The 21,484-nt window shown below is 40.1% G+C and overlaps 1 protein-coding gene across 1 annotated transcript in view; it reads right to left on the bottom strand.

Annotated features, from left to right (window-relative positions):
• Window positions 1-1,541: 1,541 nt before the first annotated feature.
• Window positions 1,542-21,484, bottom strand: part of LOC139411765 (long-chain fatty acid transport protein 2-like) — a 44,998-nt gene continuing 25,055 nt past the window's right edge. The window contains exons 9-10 of the mRNA XM_071158492.1: window positions 2,071-2,201; window positions 1,542-1,903 (exon numbers count right to left, since the gene is read on the bottom strand). Coding sequence (XP_071014593.1) covers window positions 1,730-1,903; window positions 2,071-2,201 — 305 coding nt within the window. The 3' untranslated portion in view covers window positions 1,542-1,729. The remainder of the gene's footprint in view (window positions 1,904-2,070; window positions 2,202-21,484) is intronic.

Below are 21,484 nucleotides of genomic sequence, written 5' to 3'. Positions count from 1 at the left end.
TCAGTTGTGGTTTGGTAAAAGTAACTCTGATTGTATAAGAGAAGGAATGTTATGTTCTGTTAATTACTGATGTCCCCTTTAAGGATGGAGCACCCTTGGTCATGCGCAGTGTTGTTCTATGTTATTCTGGTACTAACTCGTTTGAGTAAATGTGAAGCTCCAGTTCAATTGCTTGTATTCAGAGTCTTTCTTATTATATAAATAAGTACCAAGTGTTAAGACACCACAGTTTTAAACATTAATCATCAATTAGGTTCCAACCGGAGAATTTCATTGTCTGAAGAAAAGCATTGGAACGAGTGTAATGAGACTGAGGCTTTCTGCAGACCACTCAGTAAAAGAGCTCCTATGAGCCCTTCCTTTATAGTAGAATCCTAAAACCAGAATCCAAAGACGGTGACATCTTGTGGAAGCCCTAGGAAGTACATGCACATCCATAACTAACATGGATTTCAATTGGCACTGTTTTGAAAATCGATTTCTCACTTCCTGTTTGGATTTCTTCTCAGGTTTTTGTCTGCCATATGAGTTATGTTATACTCACAGACATAATTCAAACAGTTTTAGAAACTTCAGAGTGTTTTCTATCCAATAGTAATAATAATATGTATATATTACCATCTGGGACAGAGTAGGAGGCAGTTCAGTTTGGGAACGCAATTCATCCAAAGTGAAAATGCTGCCCCCTATCCCAAAGAGGATTAATTTGATCTCTATTTGTGCTTTTTGTGACTCCTCTCTTTGGCTGGAAAAATGGCTGTGTTAATCTGTGAGTTGGTGGTGACCTAACATAATCGTTTGTGGTGCTTTCGCTGTAAATCCTTTTTGAAAACAGACACTGTGGCTGGATTAACGAGAATTGTATCTTTAAAATGGCGTAAAATACATGTATGCATGAAGATTTAAAAACAAAAAATAATTGGGGTTGGGATTTTACCCCCTTTTTCTCCTCCATTTCGTGGTATCCAATTGTTAGTTGCTACTATCTTGTCTCATCGCTACATTTGGTGAACAATAATGATTTTCTAATTCAAATTCTCATTTGAACAGTCATATAGTGTATTACCATTAGAGACAGGAGTCTGTTCAGTCATATAGTGTATTACCATTAGAGACAGGAGTCTGGTCTGTACAGTCATAGAAACAGGAGTCTGTACAGTCATAGACACAGGAGTCTGTACAGTCATATAGTGTGTTACCATGTAGCCTGTTAGGTTCTTGTTTTTCAGAGCAAATAACTCAGACACTAGAGAACTTTCCTGCTCTACTGTAGCCAAGGGTAGCGCCTGGGTCGTATTCATTAGGCACAACGTAGCAAAAATGTTTTGCAATGGAAAATGAAAATGAATGTTTCTTATTGTACAAGACCACCTTGGTCCAATCCATTTTCTTCCATTTGGTGCCTGATGCATACGACCCTGTAGTCTCCCTACCAAATGTTTCCCACAAACACCTTTGTGGTTTCAGGGTGTAGAGATGGCTGAGCTCTGAGGTCTTTCATTTATTTAAAGTGACACAGCCACACATCTCAGATAGATATACAATATGTTTTGTTTGTATTTATTACAAAATCAATCTATATTTATTTATTTACAAATGTTTCCATACAGTTTTCAATTTTCACATTGTTTTTCTATAGTCATAAAATGTACATCAGATGAATAATTTGACAGTTAATTTTAAAATAAGAGATTAACAGTTACAAAATCTGTTAAAAAAATAAAATCAATCATAAGTGTATCTTTCCATCAGAAATAGAGTGGTACATCTCCTGTGTCATGGGGATGTATCCCTTACTGTCCTCCAGGTAGTATAATCGATCCTGCATCATGGATGGGTTGAATCCCTCTTCGGCTAGCTTCACCTTAATCTGCTTGAACGTTCCAGTCACAGCCAGGGAATTCTGGGATATTTAAAATAAAATAAATTACATTAAAATATATGTTTAATGAATCTTAAGTGTTTTAAGAAAATCTTTAAAAAAGGTACAACCTGGGATCAGGGAATCAACATGTCCCAGACGGTGGCTTTGAGTACAAATAAAAGGTGACATTATTTCCACGGGATCACCTGTATGCGTATGAAGCGTGGTCGAGCGTAGCTGGGCAGGGAGGTCTTGACGTGCTCCAGCGTGGCTTTACTGTCAAACTCCATGTCATCTTTCAGTTTGATCGCTGCCATTCCAACCCTCCCCTCGTGTCCTGTGGGGGACGTCACAAAGCAGGATCACCAAGAGAGACAGCTGACTTCGATACATTTTCAGAAATGACTATTGATTTTGAATTCTCCCCCTTTAATGTCCTGGTCATTCACAGCCAACATGAGAAGAACACACTGGGACAACAACTACACAATGATGTGACTGTGAGTGTTGTAGGTGTGTAGGTGTGTATTGTTATATGTAGCTATATATACTATGTCAACTGTGCGTAGTGTATATAAAACATTCTATGAATAAACCTATTCTATAAAAAATTAAATGTTTCATGAGGTAAGAGTATCTGGTAAATGAACCTAGCTACCTCTGGATAAGAGAGTCTGTTAAATGAACCTAGCTACCTCTGGATAAGAGAGTCTGTTAAATGAACCTAGCTACCTCTGGATAAGAGAGTCTGTTAAATGAACCTAGCTACCTCTGGATAAGAGTCTGTTAAATGAACCTAGCTACCTCTGGATAAGAGAGTCTTAAATGAACCTAGCTACTTCTGGATAAGAGAGACTGTAAAATGAACCTAGCTACCTCTGGATAAGAGAGTCTGTTAAATGAACCTAGCTATCTTGGATAAGAGAGTGTTAAATGAACCTAGCTACCTCTGGATAAGTGGATAAGAGAGTCTGTTAAATGAACCTAGCTACCTCTGGATAAGAGAGTCTGTTAAATTAACCTAGCTATCTTGGATAAGAGAGTCTTAAATGAACCTAGCTACCTCTGGATAAGAAAGTCTGTTAGATGAAACTAGTTACCTCTGGATAAGAGAGTCTTAAATTAACCTAGCTACCTCTGGATAAGAGAGTCTTAAATTACCCTATCTACCTCTGGATAAGAGAGTCTGTTAGATGAACCTAGCTACCTCTGGCTAAGAGTGTCTGTTAAATGAACCTAGCTACCTCTGGATAAGAGAGTCTGTTAAATGAACCTAGCTACCTCTGGATAAGAGAGTCTGTTAAATGAACCTAGCTACCTCTGGATAAGAGAGTCTGTTAAATGAACCTAGCTACCTCTGGATAAGAGAGTCTGTTAAATGAACCTAGCTACCTCTGGATAAGAGTATCTGGTAAATGAACCTAGCTACCTCTGGATTAGAGAGTCTGTTAAATGAACCTAGCTACCTCTGGATAAAAGAGTCTGTTAAATGAACCTAGCTACCTCTGGATAAGAGAGTCTTAAATGAACCTAGCTACCTCTGGATAAGAGAGGCTGTTAAATGAACCTAGTTACCTCTGGATAAGAGAGTCTGGTAAATGAACCTAGCTACCTCTGGATAAAAGAGTCTGTTAAATGAACCTAGCTACCTCTGGATAAGAGAGTCTGTTAAATGAACCTAGCTACCTCTGGATAAGAGAGTCTGGTAAATGAACCTAGCTACCTCTGGATAAGAGAGTCTGTTAAAAGAACCTAGCTACCTCTGGATAAGAGAGTCTTAAATGAACCTAGCTACCTCTGGATAAGAGAGTCTGTTAAATGAACCTAGCTACCTCTGGATAAGAGAGTCTTAAATGAACCTAGCTACCTCTGGATAAGAGAGTCTTAAATTAACCTAGCTACCTCTGGATAAGAGAGTCTTAAATGAACCTAGCTACCTCTGGATAAGAGAGTCTGTTAAATTAACCTAGCTACCTCTGGATAAGAGAGTCTTAAATGAACCTAGCTACCTCTGGATAAGAGAGTCTGTTAAATGAACCTAGCTACCTCTGGATAAGAGAGTCTGTTAAATGAACCTAGCTACCTCTGACTAAGAGAGTCTGGTAAATGAACCTAGCTACCTCTGGATAAGAGAGTCTGTTAAATGAACCTAGCTACCTCTGGATAAGAGAGTCTGTTAAATTAACCTAGCTACCTCTGGATAAGAGAGTCTGTTAAATGAACCTAGCTACCTCTGGATAAGAGAGGCTGTTAAATGAACCTAGTTACCTCTGGATAAGAGAGTCTGGTAAATGAACCTAGCTACCTCTGGATAAAAGAGTCTGTTAAATGAACCTAGCTACCTCTGGATAAGAGAGTCTGTTAAATGAACCTAGCTATCTTGGATAAGAGAGTCTTAAATGAACCTAGCTACCTCTGGATAAGTGGATAAGAGAGTCTGTTAAATGAACCTAGCTACCTCTGGATAAGAGAGTCTGTTAAATTAACCTAGCTATCTTGGATAAGAGAGTCTTAAATGAACCTAGCTACCTCTGGATAAGAAAGTCTGTTAGATGAAACTAGTTACCTCTGGATAAGAGAGTCTTAAATTAACCTAGCTACCTCTGGATAAGAGAGTCTTAAATTACCCTATCTACCTCTGGATAAGAGAGTCTGTTAGATGAACCTAGCTACCTCTGGCTAAGAGTGTCTGTTAAATGAACCTAGCTACCTCTGGATAAGAGAGTCTGTTAAATGAACCTAGCTACCTCTGGATAAGAGAGTCTGTTAAATGAACCTAGCTACCTCTGGATAAGAGAGTCTGTTAAATGAACCTAGCTACCTCTGGATAAGAGAGTCTGTTAAATGAACCTAGCTACCTCTGGATAAGAGAGTCTTAAATGAACCTAGCTACCTCTGGATAAGAGAGGCTGTTAAATGAACCTAGTTACCTCTGGATAAGAGAGTCTGGTAAATGAACCTAGCTACCTCTGGATAAAAGAGTCTGTTAAATGAACCTAGCTACCTCTGGATAAGAGAGTCTGTTAAATGAACCTAGCTATCTTGGATAAGAGAGTCTTAAATGAACCTAGCTACCTCTGGATAAGTGGATAAGAGAGTCTGTTAAATGAACCTAGCTACCTCTGGATAAGAGAGTCTGTTAAATTAACCTAGCTATCTTGGATAAGAGAGTCTTAAATGAACCTAGCTACCTCTGGATAAGAAAGTCTGTTAGATGAAACTGGTTACCTCTGGATAAGAGAGTCTTAAATTAACCTAGCTACCTCTGGATAAGAGAGTCTTAAATTACCCTATCTACCTCTGGATAAGAGAGTCTGTTAGATGAACCTAGCTACCTCTGGCTAAGAGTGTCTGTTAAATGAACCTAGCTACCTCTGGATAAGAGAGTCTGTTAAATGAACCTAGCTACCTCTGGATAAGAGAGTCTGTTAAATGAACCTAGCTACCTCTGGATAAGAGAGTCTGTTAAATGAACCTAGCTACCTCTGGATAAGAGAGTCTGTTAAATGAACCTAGCTACCTCTGGATAAGAGTATCTGGTAAATGAACCTAGCTACCTCTGGATTAGAGAGTCTGTTAAATGAACCTAGCTACCTCTGGATAAGAGAGTCTGTTAAATGAACCTAGCTACCTCTGGATAAGAGAGTCTTAAATGAACCTAGCTACCTCTGGATAAGAGAGTCTTAAATTAACCTAGCTACCTCTGGATAAGAGAGTCTTAAATGAACCTAGCTACCTCTGGATAAGAGAGTCTGTTAAATTAACCTAGCTACCTCTGGATAAGAGAGTCTTAAATGAACCAAGCTACCTCTGGATAAGAGAGTCTGTTAAATGAACCTAGCTACCTCTGGATAAGAGAGTCTGTTAAATGAACCTAGCTACCTCTGGCTAAGAGAGTCTGGTAAATGAACCTAGCTACCTCTGGATAAGAGAGTCTGTTAAATGAACCTAGCTACCTCTGGATAAGAGAGTCTGTTAAATGAACCTAGCTACCTCTGGATAAGAGAGTCTGTTAAATGAACCTAGCTACCTCTGGATAAGAGAGTCTGTTAAATGAACCTAGCTACCTCTGGATAAGAGAGTCTGTTAAATGAACCTAGCTACCTCTGGATAAGAGAGTCTGTTAAATGAACCTAGCTACCTCTGGATAAGAGAGTCTGTTAAATGAACCTAGCTACCTCTGGATAAGAGAGTCTGTTAAATGAACCTAGCTACCTCTGGATAAGAGAGTCTGTTAAATGAACCTAGCTACCTCTGGATAAGAGAGTCTGTTAAATGAACCTAGCTACCTCTGGCTAAGAGTCTGTTAAATGAACCTAGCTACCTCTGGATAAAAGAGTCTGTTAAATGAACCAAGCTACCTCTGGATAAGAGAGTCTGGTAAATGAACCTAGCTACCTCTGGCTAAGAGAGTCTGTTAAATGAACCTAGCTACCTCTGGCTAAGAGAGTCTGTTAAATGAACCTAGCTACCTCTGGATAAGAGAGTCTGGTAAATGAACCTAGCTACCTCTGGATAAGAGAGTCTTAAATGAACCTAGCTACCTCTGGATAAGAGAGTCTTAAATGAACCTAGCTACCTCTGGATAAGAGAGTCTGTTAAATGAACCTAGCTACCTCTGGATAAGAGAGTCTTAAATGAACCTAGCTACCTCTGGATAAGAGAGTCTTAAATTAACCTAGCTACCTCTGGATAAGAGAGTCTTAAATGAACCTAGCTACCTCTGGATAAGAGAGTCTGTTAAATTAACCTAGCTACCTCTGGATAAGAGAGTCTTAAATGAACCTAGCTACCTCTGGATAAGAGAGTCTGTTAAATGAACCTAGCTACCTCTGGATAAGAGAGTCTGTTAAATGAACCTAGCTACCTCTGACTAAGAGAGTCTGGTAAATGAACCTAGCTACCTCTGGATAAGAGAGTCTGTTAAATGAACCTAGCTACCTCTGGATAAGAGAGTCTGTTAAATTAACCTAGCTACCTCTGGATAAGAGAGTCTGTTAAATGAACCTAGCTACCTCTGGATAAGAGAGGCTGTTAAATGAACCTAGTTACCTCTGGATAAGAGAGTCTGGTAAATGAACCTAGCTACCTCTGGATAAAAGAGTCTGTTAAATGAACCTAGCTACCTCTGGATAAGAGAGTCTGTTAAATGAACCTAGCTATCTTGGATAAGAGAGTCTTAAATGAACCTAGCTACCTCTGGATAAGTGGATAAGAGAGTCTGTTAAATGAACCTAGCTACCTCTGGATAAGAGAGTCTGTTAAATTAACCTAGCTATCTTGGATAAGAGAGTCTTAAATGAACCTAGCTACCTCTGGATAAGAAAGTCTGTTAGATGAAACTAGTTACCTCTGGATAAGAGAGTCTTAAATTAACCTAGCTACCTCTGGATAAGAGAGTCTTAAATTACCCTATCTACCTCTGGATAAGAGAGTCTGTTAGATGAACCTAGCTACCTCTGGCTAAGAGTGTCTGTTAAATGAACCTAGCTACCTCTGGATAAGAGAGTCTGTTAAATGAACCTAGCTACCTCTGGATAAGAGAGTCTGTTAAATGAACCTAGCTACCTCTGGATAAGAGAGTCTGTTAAATGAACCTAGCTACCTCTGGATAAGAGAGTCTGTTAAATGAACCTAGCTACCTCTGGATAAGAGAGTCTTAAATGAACCTAGCTACCTCTGGATAAGAGAGGCTGTTAAATGAACCTAGTTACCTCTGGATAAGAGAGTCTGGTAAATGAACCTAGCTACCTCTGGATAAAAGAGTCTGTTAAATGAACCTAGCTACCTCTGGATAAGAGAGTCTGTTAAATGAACCTAGCTATCTTGGATAAGAGAGTCTTAAATGAACCTAGCTACCTCTGGATAAGTGGATAAGAGAGTCTGTTAAATGAACCTAGCTACCTCTGGATAAGAGAGTCTGTTAAATTAACCTAGCTATCTTGGATAAGAGAGTCTTAAATGAACCTAGCTACCTCTGGATAAGAAAGTCTGTTAGATGAAACTGGTTACCTCTGGATAAGAGAGTCTTAAATTAACCTAGCTACCTCTGGATAAGAGAGTCTTAAATTACCCTATCTACCTCTGGATAAGAGAGTCTGTTAGATGAACCTAGCTACCTCTGGCTAAGAGTGTCTGTTAAATGAACCTAGCTACCTCTGGATAAGAGAGTCTGTTAAATGAACCTAGCTACCTCTGGATAAGAGAGTCTGTTAAATGAACCTAGCTACCTCTGGATAAGAGAGTCTGTTAAATGAACCTAGCTACCTCTGGATAAGAGAGTCTGTTAAATGAACCTAGCTACCTCTGGATAAGAGTATCTGGTAAATGAACCTAGCTACCTCTGGATTAGAGAGTCTGTTAAATGAACCTAGCTACCTCTGGATAAGAGAGTCTGTTAAATGAACCTAGCTACCTCTGGATAAGAGAGTCTTAAATGAACCTAGCTACCTCTGGATAAGAGAGTCTTAAATGAACCTAGCTACCTCTGGATAAGAGAGTCTTAAATGAACCTAGCTACCTCTGGATAAGAGAGTCTGTTAAATTAACCTAGCTACCTCTGGATAAGAGAGTCTTAAATGAACCAAGCTACCTCTGGATAAGAGAGTCTGTTAAATGAACCTAGCTACCTCTGGATAAGAGAGTCTGTTAAATGAACCTAGCTACCTCTGGCTAAGAGAGTCTGGTAAATGAACCTAGCTACCTCTGGATAAGAGAGTCTGTTAAATGAACCTAGCTACCTCTGGATAAGAGAGTCTGTTAAATGAACCTAGCTACCTCTGGATAAGAGAGTCTGTTAAATGAACCTAGCTACCTCTGGATAAGAGAGTCTGTTAAATGAACCTAGCTACCTCTGGATAAGAGAGTCTGTTAAATGAACCTAGCTACCTCTGGATAAGAGAGTCTGTTAAATGAACCTAGCTACCTCTGGATAAGAGAGTCTGTTAAATGAACCTAGCTACCTCTGGATAAGAGAGTCTGTTAAATGAACCTAGCTACCTCTGGATAAGAGAGTCTGTTAAATGAACCTAGCTACCTCTGGATAAGAGAGTCTGTTAAATGAACCTAGCTACCTCTGGCTAAGAGTCTGTTAAATGAACCTAGCTACCTCTGGATAAAAGAGTCTGTTAAATGAACCAAGCTACCTCTGGATAAGAGAGTCTGGTAAATGAACCTAGCTACCTCTGGCTAAGAGAGTCTGTTAAATGAACCTAGCTACCTCTGGCTAAGAGAGTCTGTTAAATGAACCTAGCTACCTCTGGATAAGAGAGTCTGGTAAATGAACCTAGCTACCTCTGGATAAGAGAGTCTTAAATGAACCTAGCTACCTCTGGATAAGAGAGTCTGTTAAATGAACCTAGCTACCTCTGGATAAGAGAGTCTGGTAAATGAACCTAGCTACCTCTGGATAAAAGAGTCTGTTAAATGAACCTAGCTACCTCTGGATAAGAGAGTCTGTTAAATGAACCTAGCTACCTCTGGATAAGAGAGTCTGGTAAATGAACCTAGCTACCTCTGGATAAGAGAGTCTGTTAAAAGAACCTAGCTACCTCTGGATAAGAGAGTCTTAAATGAACCTAGCAACCTCTGGATAAGAGAGTCTGTTAAATGAACCTAGCTACCTCTGGATAAGAGAGTCTTAAATGAACCTAGCTACCTCTGGATAAGAGAGTCTGTTAAATGAACCTAGCTACCTCTGGATAAGAGAGTCTGTTAGATGAACCTAGCTACCTCTGGCTAAGAGTGTCTGTTAAATGAACCTAGCTACCTCTGGATAAGAGAGTCTGTTAAATGAACCTAGCTACCTCTGGATAAGAGAGTCTGTTAAATGAACCTAGCTACCTCTGGATAAGAGAGTCTGTTAAATGAACCTAGCTACCTCTGGATAAGAGAGTCTGTTAAATGAACCTAGCTACCTCTGGATAAGAGTATCTGGTAAATGAACCTAGCTACCTCTGGATTAGAGAGTCTGTTAAATGAACCTAGCTACCTCTGGATATGAGAGTCTGGTAAATGAACCTAGCTACCTCTGGATAAGAGAGTCTGTTAAAAGAACCTAGCTACCTCTGGATTAGAGAGTCTGTTAAATGAACCTAGCTACCTCTGGATAAGAGAGTCTTAAATTAACCTAGCTACCTCTGGATAAGAGAGTCTGGTAAATGAACCTAGCTACCTCTGGATAAAATAGTCTGTTAAATGAACCTAGCTACCTCTGGATAAGAGAGTCTGTTAAATGAACCTAGCTACCTCTGGATAAGAGAGTCTGGTAAATGAACCTAGCTACCTCTGGATAAGAGAGTCTGTTAAAAGAACCTAGCTACCTCTGGATAAGAGAGTCTTAAATGAACCTAGCAACCTCTGGATAAGAGAGTCTGTTAAATGAACCTAGCTACCTCTGGATAAGAGAGTCTGTTAAATGAACCTAGCTATCTTGGATAAGAGAGTCTTAAATGAACCTAGCTACCTCTGGATAAGTGGATAAGAGAGTCTGTTAAATGAACCTAGCTACCTCTGGATAAGAGAGTCTGTTAAATTAACCTAGCTATCTTGGATAAGAGAGTCTTAAATGAACCTAGCTACCTCTGGATAAGAAAGTCTGTTAGATGAACCTAGCTACCTCTGGATAAGAGAGTCTTAAATTAACCTAGCTACCTCTGGATAAGAGAGTCTTAAATTACCCTATCTACCTCTGGATAAGAGAGTCTGTTAAATGAACCTAGCTACCTCTGGATAAGAGAGTCTGTTAGATGAACCTAGCTACCTCTGGCTAAGAGTGTCTGTTAAATGAACCTAGCTACCTCTGGATAAGAGAGTCTGTTAAATGAACCTAGCTACCTCTGGATAAGAGAGTCTGTTAAATGAACCTAGCTACCTCTGGATAAGAGAGTCTGTTAAATGAACCTAGCTACCTCTGGATAAGAGAGTCTGTTAAATGAACCTAGCTACCTCTGGATAAGAGTAAATGAACCTCTGGTTAAATGAACCTAGCTACCTCTGGATAAGAGAGTCTGTTAAATGAACCTAGCTACCTCTGGATAAGAGAGTCTTAAATGAACCTAGCTACCTCTGGATAAGAGAGGCTGTTAAATGAACCTAGTTACCTCTGGATAAGAGAGTCTGGTAAATGAACCTAGATACCTCTGGATAAAAGAGTCTGTTAAATGAACCTAGCTACCTCTGGATAAGAGAGTCTGTTAAATGAACCTAGCTACCTCTGGATAAGAGAGTCTGTTAAATGAACCTAGCTACCTCTGGATAAGAGAGTCTTAAATGAACCTAGCTACCTCTGGATAAGAGAGTCTTAAATTAACCTAGCTACCTCTGGATAAGAGAGTCTTAAATGAACCTAGCTACCTCTGGATAAGAGAGTCTGTTAAATTAACCTAGCTACCTCTGGATAAGAGAGTCTTAAATGAACCTAGCTACCTCTGGATAAGAGAGTCTGTTAAATGAACCTAGCTACCTCTGGATAAGAGAGTCTGTTAAATGAACCTAGCTACCTCTGGCTAAGAGAGTCTGGTAAATGAACCTAGCTACCTCTGGATAAGAGAGTCTGTTAAATTAACCTAGCTACCTCTGGATAAGAGAGTCTGTTAAATTAACCTAGCTACCTCTAAATAAGAGAGTCTGTTAAATGAACCTAGCTACCTCTGGATAAGAGAGTCTGTTAAATGAACCTAGCTACCTCTGGATAAGAGAGTCTGTTAAATGAACCTAGCTACCTCTGGATAAGAGAGTCTGTTAAATGAACATAGCTACCTCTGGATAAGAGAGTCTGTTAAATGAACCTAGCTACCTCTGGATAAGAGAGTCTGTTAAATGAACCTAGCTACCTCTGGATAAGAGAGTCTGTTAAATGAACCTAGCTACCTCTGGCTAAGAGAGTCTGTTAAATGAACCTAGCTACCTCTGGATAAAAGAGTCTGTTAAATGAACCAAGCTACCTCTGGATAAGAGAGTCTGGTAAATGAACCTAGCTACCTCTGGCTAAGAGAGTCTGTTAAATGAACCTAGCTACCTCTGGCTAAGAGAGTCTGTTAAATGAACCTAGCTACCTCTGGATAAGAGAGTCTGGTAAATGAACCTAGCTACCTCTGGATAAGAGAGTCTGGTAAATGAACCTAGCTACCTCTGGCTAAGAGAGTCTGTTAAATGAACCTAGCTACCTCTGGATAAGAGAGTCTGTTAAATGAACCAAGCTACCTCTGGATAAGTGGATAAGAGAGTCTGTTAAATGAACCTAGCTACCTCTGGATAAGAGAGTCTGGTAAATGAACCTAGCTACCTCTGGCTAAGAGAGTCTGTTAAATGAACCTAGCTACCTCTGGATAAGAGAGTCTGGTAAATAAACCTAGCTACCTCTGGATAAGAGAGTCTGTTAAATGAACCTAGCTACCTCTGGATAAGAGAGTCTGGTAAATGAACCCAGCTACCTCAGGATAAGAGAGTCTTAAATGAACCTAGCAACCTCTGGATAAGAGAGTCTTAAATGAACCTAGCTACCTCTGGATAAGAGAGTCTGTTAAATGAACCTAGCTACCTCTGGATAAGAGAGTCTTAAATGAACCTAGCTACCTCTGGATAAGAGAGTCTGTTAAATGAACCTAGCTACCTCTGGATAAGAGAGTCTGTTAGATGAACCTAGCTACCTCTGGCTAAGAGTGTCTGTTAAATGAACCTAGCTACCTCTGGATAAGAGAGTCTGTTAAATGAACCTAGCTACCTCTGGATAAGAGAGTCTGTTAAATGAACCTAGCTACCTCTGGATAAGAGAGTCTGTTAAATGAACCTAGCTACCTCTGGATAAGAGAGTCTGTTAAATGAACCTAGCTACCTCTGGATAAGAGTATCTGGTAAATGAACCTAGCTACCTCTGGATTAGAGAGTCTGTTAAATGAACCTAGCTACCTCTGGATAAGAGAGTCTGTTAAATGAACCTAGCTACCTCTGGATAAGAGAGTCTTAAATGAACCTAGCTACCTCTGGATAAGAGAGGCTGTTAAATGAACCTAGTTACCTCTGGATAAGAGAGTCTGGTAAATGAACCTAGCTACCTCTGGATAAAAGAGTCTGTTAAATGAACCTAGCTACCTCTGGATAAGAGAGTCTGTTAAATGAACCTAGCTACCTCTGGATAAGAGAGTCTGGTAAATGAACCTAGCTACCTCTGGATAAGAGAGTCTGTTAAAAGAACCTAGCTACCTCTGGATAAGAGAGTCTGTTAAATGAACCTAGCTACCTCTGGATAAGAGAGTCTGTTAAATGAACCTAGCTACCTCTGGATAAGAGTATCTGGTAAATGAACCTAGCTACCTCTGGATTAGAGAGTCTGTTAAATGAACCTAGCTACCTCTGGATAAGTGAGTCTTAAATGAACCTAGCTACCTCTGGATAAGAGAGTCTGTTAAATGAACCTAGCTACCTCTGGATAAGAGAGTCTGGTAAATGAACCTAGCTACCTCTGGATAAGAGAGTCTGGTAAATGAACCTAGCTACCTCTGGATAAGAGAGTCTGTTAAAAGAACCTAGCTACCTCTGGATAAGAGAGTCTGTTAAATGAACCTAGCTACCTCTGGATAAGAGAGGCTGTTAAATGAACCTAGTTACCTCTGGATAAGAGAGTCTGGTAAATGAACCTAGCTACCTCTGGATAAGAGAGTCTGTTAAATGAACCTAGCTACCTCTGGATAAAAGAGTCTGTTAAATGAACCTAGCTACCTCTGGATAAGAGAGTCTGTTAAATGAACCTAGCTACCTCTGGATAAGAGAGTCTGTTAAATGAACCTAGCTACCTCTGGATAAGAGAGTCTGTTAAATGAACCTAGCTACCTCTGGATAAGAGAGTCTGTTAAATGAACCTAGCTACCTCTGGCTAAGAGTCTGTTAAATGAACCTAGCTACCTCTGGATAAAAGAGTCTGTTAAATGAACCAAGCTACCTCTGGATAAGAGAGTCTGGTAAATGAACCTAGCTACCTCTGGCTAAGAGAGTCTGTTAAATGAACCTAGCTACCTCTGGCTAAGAGAGTCTGTTAAATGAACCTAGCTACCTCTGGATAAGAGAGTCTGGTAAATGAACCTAGCTACCTCTGGATAAGAGAGTCTTAAATGAACCTAGCTACCTCTGGATAAGAGAGTCTGTTAAATGAACCTAGCTACCTCTGGATAAGAGAGTCTGGTAAATGAACCTAGCTACCTCTGGATAAAAGAGTCTGTTAAATGAACCTAGCTACCTCTGGATAAGAGAGTCTGTTAAATGAACCTAGCTACCTCTGGATAAGAGAGTCTGGTAAATGAACCTAGCTACCTCTGGATAAGAGAGTCTGTTAAAAGAACCTAGCTACCTCTGGATAAGAGAGTCTTAAATGAACCTAGCAACCTCTGGATAAGAGAGTCTGTTAAATGAACCTAGCTACCTCTGGATAAGAGAGTCTTAAATGAACCTAGCTACCTCTGGATAAGAGAGTCTGTTAAATGAACCTAGCTACCTCTGGATAAGAGAGTCTGTTAGATGAACCTAGCTACCTCTGGCTAAGAGTGTCTGTTAAATGAACCTAGCTACCTCTGGATAAGAGAGTCTGTTAAATGAACCTAGCTACCTCTGGATAAGAGAGTCTGTTAAATGAACCTAGCTACCTCTGGATAAGAGAGTCTGTTAAATGAACCTAGCTACCTCTGGATAAGAGAGTCTGTTAAATGAACCTAGCTACCTCTGGATAAGAGTATCTGGTAAATGAACCTAGCTACCTCTGGATTAGAGAGTCTGTTAAATGAACCTAGCTACCTCTGGATATGAGAGTCTGGTAAATGAACCTAGCTACCTCTGGATAAGAGAGTCTGTTAAAAGAACCTAGCTACCTCTGGATTAGAGAGTCTGTTAAATGAACCTAGCTACCTCTGGATAAGAGAGTCTTAAATTAACCTAGCTACCTCTGGATAAGAGAGTCTGGTAAATGAACCTAGCTACCTCTGGATAAAATAGTCTGTTAAATGAACCTAGCTACCTCTGGATAAGAGAGTCTGTTAAATGAACCTAGCTACCTCTGGATAAGAGAGTCTGGTAAATGAACCTAGCTACCTCTGGATAAGAGAGTCTGTTAAAAGAACCTAGCTACCTCTGGATAAGAGAGTCTTAAATGAACCTAGCAACCTCTGGATAAGAGAGTCTGTTAAATGAACCTAGCTACCTCTGGATAAGAGAGTCTGTTAAATGAACCTAGCTATCTTGGATAAGAGAGTCTTAAATGAACCTAGCTACCTCTGGATAAGTGGATAAGAGAGTCTGTTAAATGAACCTAGCTACCTCTGGATAAGAGAGTCTGTTAAATTAACCTAGCTATCTTGGATAAGAGAGTCTTAAATGAACCTAGCTACCTCTGGATAAGAAAGTCTGTTAGATGAACCTAGCTACCTCTGGATAAGAGAGTCTTAAATTAACCTAGCTACCTCTGGATAAGAGAGTCTTAAATTACCCTATCTACCTCTGGATAAGAGAGTCTGTTAAATGAACCTAGCTACCTCTGGATAAGAGAGTCTGTTATATGAACCTAGCTACCTCTGGCTAAGAGTGTCTGTTAAATGAACCTAGCTACCTCTGGATAAGAGAGTCTGTTAAATGAACCTAGCTACCTCTGGATAAGAGAGTCTGTTAAATGAACCTAGCTACCTCTGGATAAGAGAGTCTGTTAAATGAACCTAGCTACCTCTGGATAAGAGAGTCTGTTAAATGAACCTAGCTACCTCTGGATAAGAGTATCTGGTAAATGAACCTAGCTACCTCTGGATTAGAGAGTCTGTTAAATGAACCTAGCTACCTCTGGATAAGAGAGTCTGTTAAATGAACCTAGCTACCTCTGGATAAGAGAGTCTTAAATGAACCTAGCTACCTCTGGATAAGAGAGGCTGTTAAATGAACCTAGTTACCTCTGGATAAGAGAGTCTGGTAAATGAACCTAGCTACCTCTGGATAAAAGAGTCTGTTAAATGAACCTAGCTACCTCTGGATAAGAGAGTCTGTTAAATGAACCTAGCTACCTCTGGATAAGAGAGTCTGTTAAAAGAACCTAGCTACCTCTGGATAAGAGAGTCTTAAATGAACCTAGCTACCTCTGGATAAGAGAGTCTGTTAAATGAACCTAGCTACCTCTGGATAAGAGAGTCTTAAATGAACCTAGCTACCTCTGGATAAGAGAGTCTTAAATTAACCTAGCTACCTCTGGATAAGAGAGTCTTAAATGAACCTAGCTACCTCTGGATAAGAGAGTCTGTTAAATTAACCTAGCTACCTCTGGATAAGAGAGTCTTAAATGAACCTAGCTACCTCTGGATAAGAGAGTCTGTTAAATGAACCTAGCTACCTCTGGATAAGAGAGTCTGTTAAATGAACCTAGCTACCTCTGGCTAAGAGAGTCTGGTAAATGAACCTAGCTACCTCTGGATAAGAGAGTCTGTTAAATTAACCTAGCTACCTCTGGATAAGAGAGTCTGTTAAATTAACCTAGCTACCTCTGGATAAGAGAGTCTGTTAAATGAACCTAGCTACCTCTGGATAAGAGAGTCTGTTAAATGAACCTAGCTACCTCTGGATAAGAGAGTCTGTTAAATGAACCTAGCTACCTCTGGATAAGAGAGTCTGTTAAATGAACATAGCTACCTCTGGATAAGAGAGTCTGTTAAATGAACCTAGCTACCTCTGGATAAGAGAGTCTGTTAAATGAACCTAGCTACCTCTGGATAAGAGAGTCTGTTAAATGAACCTAGCTACCTCTGGCTAAGAGAGTCTGTTAAATGAACCTAGCTACCTCTGGATAAAAGAGTCTGTTAAATGAACCAAGCTACCTCTGGATAAGAGAGTCTGGTAAATGAACCTAGCTACCTCTGGCTAAGAGAGTCTGTTAAATGAACCTAGCTACCTCTGGCTAAGAGAGTCTGTTAAATGAACCTAGCTACCTCTGGATAAGAGAGTCTGGTAAATGAACCTAGCTACCTCTGGATAAGAGAGTCTGGTAAATGAACCTAGCTACCTCTGGCTAAGAGAGTCTGTTAAATGAACCTAGCTACCTCTGGATAAGAGAGTCTGTTAAATGAACCAAGCTACCTCTGGATAAGTGGATAAGAGAGTCTGTTAAATGAACCTAGCTACCTCTGGATAAGAGAGTCTGGTAAATGAACCTAGCTACCTCTGGCTAAGAGAGTCTGTTAAATGAACCTAGCTACCTCTGGATAAGAGAGTCTGGTAAATAAACCTAGCTACCTCTGGATAAGAGAGTCTGTTAAATGAACCTAGCTACCTCTGGATAAGAGAGTCTGGTAAATGAACCCAGCTACCTCAGGATAAGAGAGTCTTAAATGAACCTAGCAACCTCTGGATAAGAGAGTCTTAAATGAACCTAGCTACCTCTGGATAAGAGAGTCTGTTAAATGAACCTAGCTACCTCTGGATAAGAGAGTCTTAAATGAACCTAGCTACCTCTGGATAAGAGAGTCTGTTAAATGAACCTAGCTACCTCTGGATAAGAGAGTCTGTTAGATGAACCTAGCTACCTCTGGCTAAGAGTGTCTGTTAAATGAACCTAGCTACCTCTGGATAAGAGAGTCTGTTAAATGAACCTAGCTACCTCTGGATAAGAGAGTCTGTTAAATGAACCTAGCTACCTCTGGATAAGAGAGTCTGTTAAATGAACCTAGCTACCTCTGGATAAGAGAGTCTGTTAAATGAACCTAGCTACCTCTGGATAAGAGTATCTGGTAAATGAACCTAGCTACCTCTGGATTAGAGAGTCTGTTAAATGAACCTAGCTACCTCTGGATAAGAGAGTCTGTTAAATGAACCTAGCTACCTCTGGATAAGAGAGTCTTAAATGAACCTAGCTACCTCTGGATAAGAGAGGCTGTTAAATGAACCTAGTTACCTCTGGATAAGAGAGTCTGGTAAATGAACCTAGCTACCTCTGGATAAAAGAGTCTGTTAAATGAACCTAGCTACCTCTGGATAAGAGAGTCTGTTAAATGAACCTAGCTACCTCTGGATAAGAGAGTCTGGTAAATGAACCTAGCTACCTCTGGATAAGAGAGTCTGTTAAAAGAACCTAGCTACCTCTGGATAAGAGAGTCTGTTAAATGAACCTAGCTACCTCTGGATAAGAGAGTCTGTTAAATGAACCTAGCTACCTCTGGATAAGAGTATCTGGTAAATGAACCTAGCTACCTCTGGATTAGAGAGTCTGTTAAATGAACCTAGCTACCTCTGGATAAGTGAGTCTTAAATGAACCTAGCTACCTCTGGATAAGAGAGTCTGTTAAATGAACCTAGCTACCTCTGGATAAGAGAGTCTGGTAAATGAACCTAGCTACCTCTGGATAAAAGAGTCTGTTAAATGAACCTAGCTACCTCTGGATAAGAGAGTCTGTTAAATGAACCTAGCTACCTCTGGATAAGAGAGTCTGGTAAATGAACCTAGCTACCTCTGGATAAGAGAGTCTGTTAAAAGAACCTAGCTACCTCTGGATAAGAGAGTCTTAAATGAACCTAGCAACCTCTGGATAAGAGAGTCTGTTAAATGAACCTAGCTACCTCTGGATAAGAGAGTCTGTTAAATGAACCTAGCTATCTTGGATAAGAGAGTCTTAAATGAACCTAGCTACCTCTGGATAAGTGGATAAGAGAGTCTGTTAAATGAACCTAGCTACCTCTGGATAAGAGAGTCTGTTAAATTAACCTAGCTATCTTGGATAAGAGAGTCTTAAATGAACCTAGCTACCTCTGGATAAGAAAGTCTGTTAGATGAACCTAGCTACCTCTGGATAAGAGAGTCTTAAATTAACCTAGCTATCTCTGGATAAGAGAGTCTTAAATTACCCTATCTACCTCTGGATAAGAGAGTCTGTTAAATGAACCTAGCTACCTCTGGATAAGAGAGTCTGTTAGATGAACCTAGCTACCTCTGGCTAAGAGTGTCTGTTAAATGAACCTAGCTACCTCTGGATAAGAGAGTCTGTTAAAAGAACCTAGCTACCTCTGGATAAGAGAGTCTTAAATGAACCTAGCAACCTCTGGATAAGAGAGTCTGTTAAATGAACCTAGCTACCTCTGGATAAGAGAGTCTGGTAAATGAACCTAGCTACCTCTGGATAAGAGAGTCTGTTAAAAGAACCTAGCTACCTCTGGATAAGAGAGTCTTAAATGAACCTAGCAACCTCTGGATAAGAGAGTCTGTTAAATGAACCTAGCTACCTCTGGATAAGAGAGTCTTAAATGAACCTAGCTACCTCTGGATAAGAGAGTCTGTTAAATGAACCTAGCTACCTCTGGATAAGAGAGTCTGTTAGATGAACCTAGCTACCTCTGGCTAAGAGTGTCTGTTAAATGAACCTAGCTACCTCTGGATAAGAGAGTCTGTTAAATGAACCTAGCTACCTCTGGATAAGAGAGTCTGTTAAATGAACCTAGCTACCTCTGGAAAAGAGAGTCTGTTAAATGAACCTAGCTACCTCTGGATAAGAGAGTCTGTTAAATGAACCTAGCTACCTCTGGATAAGAGTATCTGGTAAATGAACCTAGCTACCTCTGGATTAGAGAGTCTGTTAAATGAACCTAGCTACCTCTGGATAAGAGAGTCTGTTAAATGAACCTAGCTACCTCTGGATAAGAGAGTCTTAAATGAACCTAGCTACCTCTGGATAAGAGAGGCTGTTAAATGAACCTAGTTACCTCTGGATAAGAGAGTCTGGTAAATGAACCTAGCTACCTCTGGATAAAAGAGTCTGTTAAATGAACCTAGCTACCTCTGGATAAGAGAGTCTGTTAAATGAACCTAGCTACCTCTGGATAAGAGAGTCTGGTAAATGAACCTAGCTACCTCTGGATAAGAGAGTCTGTTAAATGAACCTAGCTACCTCTGGATAAGAGAGTCTGGTAAATGAACCTAGCTACCTCTGGATAAGAGAGTCTGTTAAAAGAACCTAGCTACCTCTGGATAAGAGAGTCTGGTAAATGAACCTAGCTACCTCTGGATAAGAGAGTCTGTTAAAAGAACCTAGCTACCTCTGGATAAGAGAGTCTGTTAGATGAACCTAGCTACCTCTGGCTAAGAGTGTCTGTTAAATGAACCTAGCTACCTCTGGATAAGAGAGTCTGTTAAAAGAACCTAGCTACCTCTGGATAAGAGAGTCTTAAATGAACCTAGCAACCTCTGGATAAGAGAGTCTGTTAAATGAACCTAGCTACCTCTGGATAAGAGAGTCTGGTAAATGAACCTAGCTACCTCTGGATAAGAGAGTCTGTTAAAAGAACCTAGCTACCTCTGGATAAGAGAGTCTTAAATGAACCTAGCAACCTCTGGATAAGAGAGTCTGTTAAATGAACCTAGCTACCTCTGGATAAGAGAGTCTTAAATGAACCTAGCTACCTCTGGATAAGAGAGTCTGTTAAATGAACCTAGCTACCTCTGGATAAGAGAGTCTGTTAGATGAACCTAGCTACCTCTGGCTAAGAGTGTCTGTTAAATGAACCTAGCTACCTCTGGATAAGAGAGTCTGTTAAATGAACCTAGCTACCTCTGGATAAGAGAGTCTGTTAAATGAACCTAGCTACCTCTGGATAAGAGAGTCTGTTAAATGAACCTAGCTACCTCTGGATAAGAGAGTCTGTTAAATGAACCTAGCTACCTCTGGATAAGAGTATCTGGTAAATGAACCTAGCTACCTCTGGATTAGAGAGTCTGTTAAATGAACCTAGCTACCTCTGGATAAGAGAGTCTGTTAAATGAACCTAGCTACCTCTGGATAAGAGAGTCTTAAATGAACCTAGCTACCTCTGGATAAGAGAGTCTGTTAAATGAACCTAGCTACCTCTGGATAAGAGAGTCTGGTAAATGAACCTAGCTACCTCTGGATAAGAGAGGCTGTTAAATGAACCTAGTTACCTCTGGATAAGAGAGTCTGGTAAATGAACCTAGCTACCTCTGGATAAAAGAGTCTGTTAAATGAACCTAGCTACCTCTGGATAAGAGAGTCTGTTAAATGAACCTAGCTACCTCTGGATAAGAGAGTCTGGTAAATGAACCTAGCTACCTCTGGATAAGAGAGTCTGTTAAATGAACCTAGCTACCTCTGGATAAGAGAGTCTGGTAAATGAACCTAGCTACCTCTGGATAAGAGAGTCTGTTAAAAGAACCTAGCTACCTCTGGATAAGAGAGTCTGGTAAATGAACCTAGCTACCGCTGGATAAGAGAGTCTGTTAAAAGAACCTAGCTACCTCTGGATAAGAGTCTGTTAGATGAACCTAGCTACCTCTGGCTAAGAGTGTCTGTTAAATGAACCTAGCTACCTCTGGATAAGAGAGTCTGTTAAAAGAACCTAGCTACCTCTGGATAAGAGAGTCTTAAATGAACCTAGCAACCTCTGGATAAGAGAGTCTGTTAAATGAACCTAGCTACCTCTGGATAAGAGAGTCTGGTAAATGAACCTAGCTACCTCTGGATAAGAGAGTCTGTTAAAAGAACCTAGCTACCTCTGGATAAGAGAGTCTTAAATGAATCTAGCAACCTCTGGATAAGAGAGTCTGTTAAATGAACCTAGCTACCTCTGGATAAGAGAGTCTTAAATGAACCTAGCTACCTC

Source organism: Oncorhynchus clarkii, chromosome 6 (assembly GCF_045791955.1).
Source record: "Oncorhynchus clarkii lewisi isolate Uvic-CL-2024 chromosome 6, UVic_Ocla_1.0, whole genome shotgun sequence".
NCBI classification, from domain to species: Eukaryota; Metazoa; Chordata; class Actinopteri; order Salmoniformes; family Salmonidae; genus Oncorhynchus; species Oncorhynchus clarkii.
This window is presented reverse-complemented; position numbering and strand designations above follow the sequence as displayed.